The sequence below is a fragment of the Rhinopithecus bieti genome, unplaced genomic scaffold (genome assembly GCF_001698545.2).
Source record: "Rhinopithecus bieti isolate Rb0 unplaced genomic scaffold, ASM169854v2 scaffold_13744, whole genome shotgun sequence".
NCBI lineage: Eukaryota > Metazoa > Chordata > Mammalia > Primates > Cercopithecidae > Rhinopithecus > Rhinopithecus bieti.
In genome coordinates, this window is record NW_016807577.1 from 1 (window position 1) to 11344 (window position 11344).

At 39.5% G+C, this 11344-nt stretch overlaps 1 protein-coding gene across 1 annotated transcript in view; it reads left to right on the forward strand.

Annotated features, from left to right (window-relative positions):
* The first annotated feature begins 6347 nt into the window (after positions 1-6347).
* Positions 6348-11344, forward strand: part of AFF2 (ALF transcription elongation factor 2) — a 402781-nt gene continuing 397784 nt past the window's right edge. The window contains exon 1 of the mRNA XM_017882824.1: positions 6348-6490. Within this exon, the coding sequence (XP_017738313.1) occupies positions 6348-6490 (143 nt within the window). The remainder of the gene's footprint in view (positions 6491-11344) is intronic.

Consider the following 11344-nt stretch of genomic DNA (forward strand, 5'->3'; position numbering starts at 1 on the left):
CTTCTAATATTCAGAATAGAACAGCAACAGACATGCCTAAAAGTTTGAGATAAAGCTTTATATGCTTTCAAGTGGCAAATTGTTAGTTTACTTTAATGAATCCAAACTTTATGAAGTCAAATATTTGATTAATTGCATCATTAATCTGCTTCTATTAGCTGATTGAAACAAATTGTTTATTAATTTCCAGTTGGTAATATGTAAATTTATAATTTAATTAAAATCTCATTATGTATTTTTTAAGACAAAAGGCACATTGATACAGAGTTTGATGAGTGAGACACAGACAATGCTATAGAATCAGCTTAGCTGCAAGAAAGATAATTTGTTACCAGGCTCTGTGCAGAGGGAGAGCTGGGCCCGGGGCCAAGCTACTGGGCCCACTTAAAATCACGGGGAAGCTTTTTATAGAATGTGAGTTCCCTTGAACATTGACATGCTTCCTCAGTAAGTCTGAAAATTAGAGCTTTAGAAGTGAGAAGGTTTCTCAAGATTATCAGACTCCAGTCCGGCTCTCTGTCAGGTATTTGAACCCACAACTCTTGAGCCTGTTCAGTGGGCCAAGCAAAGCTTGCTTCCCTGTGGATGGAACCAAACTCACCCTCATACACCTTCTTCTCTGTGAATCCCAGAAAGTCTGCTTTATCTTCCCCAAGCTGTGCTTCAGAGATTGAAAGACAGAGCCCCTATGTGCCCTGAGTCTTGTCTTTTTAAAGGCAAAATATACCCAGGTTTTTTAACAAGTGTCCACAGGACAGCATTGTGAGCTCACTCTGCTTTCCTTGAAGCTGATACATTCCATTTTGCCTAGTTCCCTAGAGAGTACCAGACCCCACAGAAATGCCCTCTGTGAGGGGTCTTCCCAGAGCCTCTCTTGTCAGGGTTACCAATTAAATGTATTTTCCGTAGAGACCTCTGTGCAGGTTAGTGAAGCATCTTGATGAGGGAGGAGGTTTCTCACACAAAGGGCCTGAAGGTAGCCATTTCCCAAGGAGCATTAAAGTCCCTCACTGGGCTTAAAAATGTGCAGGGGCCCACATTTTGGTGATTTGGTTTTGGTTTTCTGGATAAATTTAGGGAGCAGTTATGAGTGAGATACCACAGATAAACATTTGCCTTTGCCTTTGTAGTGTAATTGTTGACCATTTGGGGTAATATTCTTATTCCTTGTTTTCCTCGAAGTCTTGCCTGATTCTTGCAGGTGGGAAACACTGAAGGTCACCTGGGTGCAGGTTCTAATGATGTTTCCAAGGTGGGAGACAGCTTGCCTCCGCCCACTGTCCTCACTACCACCTAACAGTAGAACGTTTAGAATGTTTCTTTTGGGCACTTCCCTCCACTGGAGGAATGGATCTTGCAGATGAATGACCTCTCTTGCCACTCCTGTGTCCATTCCTGTCCCCAGCCAGCCTGCCCTCCTTTCTATGTTTTATAACTTTTCTGGGCAGAAAGACAAGGAAAGCTGCTGGTGGAGTCCAGAGAATACATTCATCCCTGCTAACCTTTACAGGTTCCCCTTTCATGACTGTTCATCAAATCTCTGGTTCAGCCTGACCTGTTCTTCACAGTTTCCATTCCATAGTTTTCCTCTTTCTGCGAGCTGAGTTCCTTACTTACCCCAACCTGGGCAGATGAATCCATCTTCTGTTTCTCTAAGGACATCAAGGTCATTTGGCCATTTGGCATGAGTTTCATAATCTTTCTTCCTCTCCACCTGTCATAGTGATTCTCACTGCTTCCAAGTATTTGTCAATCTTCAGCCCCTTCTTACTTTCCCCTACAGAGTAAGAAGTATCCTGATGCCGTCCCAAATTGTTCTCTCATTCTCCATTCTGCCAGTGCATTTGAGCACCCATGAACAATGGGATGGTTTTTTCCTGTTCAGATTAGGTGCAGGGTTCCAGAAGATTATGTTTGTCTAAGGACTCAATAACAGAGAAGATACAGCCCAAATGAAATGTATCCTTTCTCAGTCTAAGAATGTAGTGAAATTATATTGATAAACGATTTCTGATTAAATCTATAAAAGAAGAAAAAAGCTCTCAATTTTGCATAGGATTGCTTTAATAAAGTTTTTAGAGAGAGGAAATATATACATATATATGTATGTATATACATATATATGACTGTCATACATGTATAAATATATATGACTGTCAAGCACACATGTAAAGTGAAAGGGCAAGGCACAAGCCTGACTGATTGAACTGGGAAAGACATAGCAAGAAATTTTCAAATTCAGACAGTTTGGTACCTACACAGATAGTGAAGAGAAGAAAAAGCCAAAGAGGCCAGCTCCCTATTATCCTTTCCCCACACAACAAGAAGGACAACAGAGAAATAAAAGGGGCCAGATGGCTGTAAAATGAGTTGCAGAATATCTCATTGCTGAGGACTTCATTCTAGTCTGCAGCTAAGTGACATTTTTACTCAGAGCTCCATTGAAAGGCAGGGGGAGGAGGGCATGGGCCAGAACCCGGGAGTTGATGAGAAACTGGCTCATAACAGTCTTCCAGAGGAGTTAGTGAGGTAAGTGGGTGAAAACCTCAGAACAACTCTTTTAATAACGGCCTAACATACTCTTGTGTTTTGGGAGATCACAAGGCATTCCACAAAGACTCAGATCAGCTATGGTTCAAACTTCTGTTTGTGTGGATATGTGCAAGGTTGCCAGGATGCCATGCCAGAGCCATGCCTCAAGAACAGTAAGAGACCAGGTTACAGGCACAGATGAATGTTATTCAGGCACAGATGAATAACGTGTGTCTTATTGTCTATTTAAAAGCCTACCTTTGTGAGAAGAGGGATTCCATTGAAATGCAGCCGTCATTTTGGATTTCCCTGGTCTATGAAACTGGTAGTGACAGACTAAAAACTAATTTGTATTGAACTTGAATGTTAACTTAATAATCAAATAAATACCTTCATGTTTAATGCTTAAACAGAATTTCATTAAAATTTCTTTGACGTTAAGCCAAATTTTGAAGTGAATTGGAACTGGTTTGCATTTCTTAAATTGGTCTTTCTTTGGAAATAATGAAAAAGTGTTAGAGTCTTGGCCGAATTCCAATGACTGTGACTCAACTTGTTAAAGTTAAATTTTAATATTTACACATTACATAGTATAATATTTATACTAAGCAACAGATTGAGTGTGTAGAATTCAAAATAGGATACACTTTGACTTGGAATTGCAGTGTGGTAGTCATTACACCCAGAGAATTGGGGGTGATCAAATGCTGAGACTGAGGCAGCCCAAGCAAAAGAGTTTCAAATACAAACACTGCTAAGTGTGCAGTTCCAGCTTGTACTTATGTGTTGGTTTTCATGACAATGTGTGCTTTGTACTCTTGCCGATCATTGATTTTACTGTTGTTAAGATACTTAGGGGAAAGCTGGCTTGACACCATCTACTAGGTTGGATGATAATGTAGCCAGTGAGACTGCCATTGACCTCTCCTCCGCCTGCCAGGAGCCAGTCTGGCTCACTACTGGAAAGCAGGAGAAGTTATGTAAAGATTAATGTAATCATAGAATCCCAGAATGTAAGAATTGCTTAGCACACTGGAAACTTTCCAGTACATGCTCCCTGTTTTACATGTGAGGAAACTGAGGCCGAATAGGATTAAATGATCTGCTCAAGGTCACTGAGCTAGTTAGTGACAGAAAGATGAAAACACAGGTCTCCACCTCTAATCCAGATAGAATACCCCTGAATAGAAACTCACGTGTAGTTACCTGAGATTGATCTATTTGAAGATATAGAAATAAATAATAGAGAAACTCCTGGATCAAACATCCCTAGATTTTTTTGGCAATGATGTAAAGGTCATTCAAGAGTCATTTATAGTATAGAGTGCAACTGGATGATACTGCATTTCCTTTCAAAAGTCAGGGTTCCAGGAGTACTGTGAAAGAACAGCAGCAAATACAAGTTGGTGTAGTATTAAACTCTCAGGTCTAGGCCCTAGAGGGCAAGGGACTCAACGCAGTGCCCTTTCTCATCCAGTCACAGTCATACACAAAGGCATTACCAGGTCAACTTCTTAGGTCATGGGCACCCCGAAACTAATCGTACCACTTGTCTGAAAGAGGATTCAACACATTGAGTGGAGCGTGGGACAGTTTAACTGCATGACTACATGTAGCCTCTTCTACTCTGTGGTACTGTAATGTAAATTTGCCTGCCTCATCCCTAAATTGTGGATGTTCATATGTATGTACACACACACAGATGCATACACAAGCCTAATCAACATTCACTGTACCCTTATATTCAGTCATATCATTGGCTTAATAGTGTCATGTTGTCCCTAGAAGATAACATTGAGACAACCACTTACAAAGAAAGCATTCTGTCAGTCACTTGGCCGTTTAGTCTCCACATCCTTCTTTATTTAATAACTCTTTCTACCTTGTGCCAAACCATGGGCTTTCTTTGGAGGGCTTCCAAGTTACTTTTTTCCTAAACTAATCCCACACAGTCTGGAATATGACAGCCTTTTCACATAGACTGGATTGCTTGCAGACACTATGTCCTGTTAAGTTTGTAGTGATTCATGAGCATTTTAAGTGAAACTTCCAAAACTCATTTTATCTGTTCAGCCACCTGTTTACAAACCACAGGACTACAGGAATGCTCTTTTCACTTCCTCTTTCACTTTTCCTTTCTCCCATGAAAAAGTGAACTAAGATCAAGGGTCAGAATAACCCAAAGGGTGGTAGAAAGAAAAGAGCACTAAATGAAGAGTCTGGAGATTTGGGCTGTGGTCCAAGTCATGCCACTGATCTGGTGGATGACATTGGACAGTCGATTTCTCTTTCGTGTACTTGATCTTCCCTATAATGGAAAATGATGGCTTTGATCTTAATACCCTCTAATAACCCTTTGATTGAAGGTTGTTTTCACGCTCAATTTTCTCCTGTTTTCATGTTCCCGATTTGAACTACAATAAAGTGTTTTGCAGGTGTGTGATGTCTTTTAGGGTAATTTTCCTTCTATTGGAAGATGCATTGTCATCTCTATTGTTGCGATGTCACTGAAACCCCTTATTATCAATAAAATGGATGGGTTAATATGTTAGATTTTATAAATGAGTAACCATAGATTTCATATGACTGTAATATGTAAACATGACAAATCCGTCTTTGATTGTTATGCTCAAGTAAAACGTAAGAGGGCAACCGTGGCCCCACTTATCTAGAGAAATTGAGTATCTAGTTATTCGAGGTAATTTAAGCATCTTGTGTCAGACTCTTAAGCTACTTGCATATGAATAGAAAACATTTCCATGGTCACTTTTGGATGGTTACTTTTGCTGAGTTTTACTGAATAATAATACCTTACATCTCTATGTAAGTGGGACCTGTTCCCTCTTCTCTCCCTCTCTCAAAGATCTAGTGTCTCTTCTCTTAGAAATAACAAGCATAAAGATAAATAACATGTATAAAGCAATTTGTCTTCAACAGACATTTTCACATACCTTATCTTATTTGAGGGTCACAGAAATCCCTGGAGATACTTACTGTTGAGAAGAGTCAGCCTTGCAGAGCTGAAGTGGCTCAACTCAGCTCTCATGGGCATTAAATGGCAGAGCAGGTGTGGATGACACAGACCTTCAGGCTCTTCCCTGCCTCACCCAGTGGGCACTCTTCATGTGTGAGGTGGTTGTGAGAAGAGACATTTGAAAGCTTTCATAAATCATTCTCATGCATTCATTTGCCTCAGGAAGAATTTTGAAGCCCTACTGTATGTCATGTAATGGTTTGAGGCACTAGGTTGACCACAGTGAACAAGCCATTATACCTGTGTTAGGCAAAATAATGTCCTGTCTCCCCCAAAATGTCCATGACTATATATATCATGTGAACACACTACAAGACAAAAGGGACTTTGCAGATGTGATTAAGTTAAGGATCTTTAGCTGGGGAGATTATCCTGGATTATCATGGTGGGCCTAAAGTAATCATAAGGGCTCTAATAAAAGGAACGCAGAAGGATCAGAGTCAGAGAAAGAGATGTGATGAAACAAGTAGGGGTGAGAGAAAGAGAGATCTCAAGATGCTATGCTGCTGGTCTTGAAGACAGGGGAAGGTCGCCAGCCAGGCAATGAAGGTGGGCTCTACAAGCTGGAAGAGGCAAGGATATGGATTCTGGAGCCTTCAGAAGGAACGCAGCTCTGCCAACACCTTGATTTTAGCTCAGGGAGACCTATTTCAGACTTCCTACCTCCAGAACTGAAAGAGAATAATTTTTTTGTTGTTTGAAGGCATTGTGTTTGTAGTAATTTGTTACTATGAAACTGATGTAATACCTGTCTCTAGAAACTCATCACGTATTTGGAAGAATGGCAAATAAACAGTTCCATCAGAGAGGAATGAGTGACATTGAAGAGAAGCTGCACCCTGTTGGGGACTGGAGACTGAATGCAGCCTGGATGAAAGGTGCGAGGCTTCCTCAAGGAGGCAACAAGGAAGATGAATCACAGACGTTTGGGCATTTCAGAAACTAGTGACTGGGGCAGTTTTTTTATGTGTCACTGTGCCCAGGGCAGGGCCACTCCAGAGGGAAATGAATAATAGCCTGAGGATTCTATTTACATTGAGGAGCGGGGGGCAGAGAAGTAGGGGGCCCACCACTCATAGGATTCTGTATCCTGGCCCAGCATTGATAGAGTTATCCTATCTGCTTCCACGGAATAAGCAAGCCCACAGCGTGGGCATCAGTTATATATCTGTATGAAAACTACGTACATGCAATATATATGAGCGTGGAGATATATATATATATATATATATTTTTTTTTTTTTTCATCTAGTGATCCCAGCATATATATCCCAGCATAATATTCAATATCCATTAACTTAGGGACACACTGTGGAATTTGAAACAGCTGAAGCTTGAAGTAGATCATATCCTTTCTTTCTAGTCTGCGTTGGATGATACATTACAATGAATACAGGCAATTATAGGCAGATTCAATGACAGTGTTGCCATTTATTGGAGTATAATTCCTCTAGCCAATCAGTACTCTAAGTAACAATAAATTATGTCAAACTTCCAATATTACTTGAGCATGTCGAGGGCTATGGATCAATGGGTGTCTGATACTTGAAAAGCTTCAGCATTCAGTTCTTGTTGAATCTGTAATTAACAAATGAAACTAAAATAATCATAGTAAATTGTTCATTTGGCCACATTTTTGTTGTTGAGCGCACTGTGTGCTGAGGAACAATAGTGTGAAGTGTTGCACAGCATGGGCCTGCACTCTTCTATTTCAAGGTGCCCAACAGCAAATGAATGCATCTATCAAAGCATCTGAATGGTGAGTTGCTGTGATAAAATGATTCATACTTGCAGGATGCTGATTTATGTGGCTTGAATAGTATGTGTTAATAAAAGATTGTTTTATATTAAAAGGCAGAGTTTAATTTTGATAGATTGGCTAGCAATTTTCCAAGAAAATATCAGTAAACTGAGGGAGTTCTAAAAGTTATGTATGAAATGTATGTGAAACAGGTAGAAAAAGCTCCTGGTGGCTTATGTGAATCAAAATTTTTTCCAGCTATTGTGAGTACCTTGGGGGAAGAAAAAAACCAGACATAAAAGCCTTCAAAACTGCACAGTTTAGATTTAAAGACACAGTTATTGGTAGATTGTCCTACTCAATTATTTAGCCTTTTTAGCTTCTGTGCCTGAAAAATGACTTCATCTTATGAAAGGCAATTTACATTAATCCCGGAATACTGCTTAGGATCTTTAAATATTTCAGAGAAGGGAATGCACTGGTTCCCACATACCAACACAGTGTTTGTGATGTTCATTAAAAATATTAGGGACCACGATGTTCAGAAACTACTTAGCATAATTTTGTTTTACTAGTTAACTATGCACCANGCTTCTGTGCCTGAAAATGACTTCATCTTATGAAAGGCAATTTACATTAATCCCGGAATACTGCTTAGGATCTTTAAATATTTCAGAGAAGGGAATGCACTGGTTCCCACATACCAACACAGTGTTTGTGATGTTCATTAAAAATATTAGGGACCACGATGTTCAGAAACTACTTAGCATAATTTTGTTTTACTAGTTAACTATGCACCAGTGATGCTCAATTGGGTCTTAGCATTAATACACTCATAATATACAGTGCACTGCTTCCATATGGTACATTGGGTAGAAGCATATTAAACATATTACACAAACAGAGCTCAACACCTCACATATTATTGATCAACAATGCACCAATTAGACAATACAACAGTCATGAAAATCAACATTGGCATATGTGCCCCAGGTCCAGATGAAACTGGATTGACAGGGAGAAATGAAAATAGAAAAGGGGAGATAATTAAACAGGATGGCATAAGACCGCATAGGTTAGACTGTTACAGCAAACCCAAAGGCACAGTTTTTTATTGTCCTGAGGCACAGCAATGAAACCAATATTGTTTAAGCTCTAAGTGGCTTATTAAGTAGACCTAGAAAATTTCTACTTTTAGGGTAGTGCTGACCAATAGAAATATAATGTGGGCCACAGATACGAGCCACATATGTAAGTTTGAATTGCAGCCACATTAAAAGGAGTGTAAAGAAACAGATGAAATTAATACATTTTATTTTAACTCAATATATGCAAAATATTTCATAGTACTGTCTGTATAAAATTATTAATACTATATTTAATATTGTTTACATACTAAGCCTTTGAAATCTGTTATATATTTTACACTTATAGTACATCTTAATACAGACTAACCACATTTCCAGTGCTCAGACTGGTTAGTGGCTCAGATTGATTAGTAAAGTTGTGGATTATTTCATTACAATTGTATCTTATCCTCCAGTTTATTTTATGCTCCTTTGGATAACTGGTTTTTTTTAGAAGGCTGGGAGGGTGGGGTTGAATGTGTTAATTGCAGAGACAGAGACTCAGAATAGTCCAGGAACTTGCCCCAGGTCACACAATCTCTAAGTGGCAGAATCACTCTCTGAGGTCTTTCCACCACATGACCTCCTCCTTCTAAAAGTCCATTCTTTGTATGTCCTTCCATATCCTTGTTTGCCATAAAAGCACAATTATGATAACCCATTGTATTAGTCCATTATTGTATTGCTATGAAGAAATAGCTGAGACTGGGTATTTTAGTCCACTTTCATACTTCTATAAAGACATTACCTGAAACTGGGTAATTTATAAAGGAAAGAGGTTTAATTGACTCACAGTTTCCCATGACAGGGGAGGCCCCTGAAAGTTACAATCATGGTGGAAGGAGAAGGGGAAGCAAGGCATGTCTTACATGGTGGCAGGAGGGATAGAGAGCAGGGGAACTGCCACACTTTAAAACAATCAGATCTTGTAAGAACTCCCTCACAATCACAAGAACAGCATGGGGGAAACCACCCCCATGATCCAATCACCCTCACACCAGGTCCCTTCCTTGACACTTGGAGATTACAATTCAAGATGAGATTTGAATGGGGACACGGAGCCAAACCATATCACTTGGTAATTTATAAAGAAAAGAGGTTTAATTGGCTCTCTGTTCTGCAGGCTGTTCATACATGGCTTGGCTTCTGGGGGAGGCCTCAGGGAGCTTTTACTCATGGCAGAAGGCAAAGCAAGAGCAGGCATCTCACATGGCAAAAACAGGAGCAAGGGAGAGAGGGAAGGTGCCACACACTTGAAACAACCAGATCTGATGAGAACTCATTCACTATGGCAAGTACAGCATGAAGCCATGAGGGATCTGCCCCCGTGACCTAAGCACCTCATGAGATTTGGTGCTTTTGTCAAATAAAACCTTAAAATAATGTCCCTTTGCTCTAACACTTAGGACCTCTTTCTACTTTCTAGATGAACAGAATTTGAAAGCATTTTACAATGAGAGCAGGAGGTGGTATCGAAGAAAAATTAACTGCACCTGGAGTCAGACAATCTGCATTCATATTCTGGTTTTGCCCCTCATTACCTGAGTGACAGTGAATGCTAAGCAGTCAGCCCTTCTGGGCCTCAGTGCCTTCATCTGTGAGATGGGAAGTCAGAGTGCCCGTCTGGCCTATTTCTCAAGATTGCTGCAAGTTTTGTATAAGATCATATTTGTGTAAGGAATTGCTCAGTGAAGTGAAAAGTACCATGCAAATGGAAGAGTCTGTTGCTTTTCAAGAGAGAAACATTTTAAAATCCCAGTATACCCCATATTTATTCATTTATTTATTTGGTAATGACATCAATAATCTGCGAATTTACTTACCTTCATAAAAATTCAGCCATGACAGATAAGGCTAATATTGTCTCAATATACCCCCAGCTCCACCCGTCACTTGCCTAACTACATACTGCTAGTTTGCTTGATACAACCTTTTGGTCAAAGTAAGAACATTTGTATGAAGGCCCAGTGCTAGATAGGAGACAAGCAATCGGCGCACACATAGTTTTGAATGGAAGGCTGAGCTGGTGACCCCAGGTAAGCAGAGACCTCTCACCTCCACAACAGAAAACATTTGTGCCAGTGGAATTGCTCCTGTGCTGCCACATATAACATGTTTATTGTGTGTGTAAGGGTGTATGCATGTGTGTGTGCAGTGCCAAGGCTCAAGAATGAATTACGCATTTAGTGGGTAAATCCATTGGATCCACACAAGATGCAAAGGATAAACATGGCTCAAATTGAGTCAAAAAGAAACAAGGAAAGCAAGCATTTTCTGTTTTATATTAATTGGTAGGAATGTGGGCTGTAAAATCCTCTGTGGCAGTATTTGTTGCAGAGAATGTTTTCTTTATTCAATGAGGATAGTAGAGGAGAAGAAAAATCTCCACCAAACACTATCGTACCACCTTAAGTGGTACTAAAGATAATAATTCTAATGAAGATAGAAAAAGGAGCTGCTATTTCATCAATGATAGTAAGTTTTGTTTAAAATATGAAATATTAAAATATTAAACTGCCAGGCATTGTCCATTTTTATTCACTGTTCTTCAGAGAGCAAATGCAGTTGCAGAAGAATTTTATTAAAAATAGCATGCATACTTAGAAGAAGCATTGTTAACCAAATTACTATCACTGATATCATTTACATGTGTCATGTTTCAAAAGAAGAGTGCGTTGTTTTAATTTGCTTTTTAAACACCACAACAAGGTCTCCAAAAATTTAAATAAAATAGAACAGTTCATTAGAACAGAAGAAATCTATCTGAATATACTGGTCACAACTTGCTTAAAGCATTTCTGACAGCAGCCCTCTGCTGAAGGGAAAATTGCACAAATTGCCAGTTATTATCATTTTTAATAAATAAGCCTTCTACCTTCTCCCTCCCTCCCTCCCTCTGGCTTCTATGTG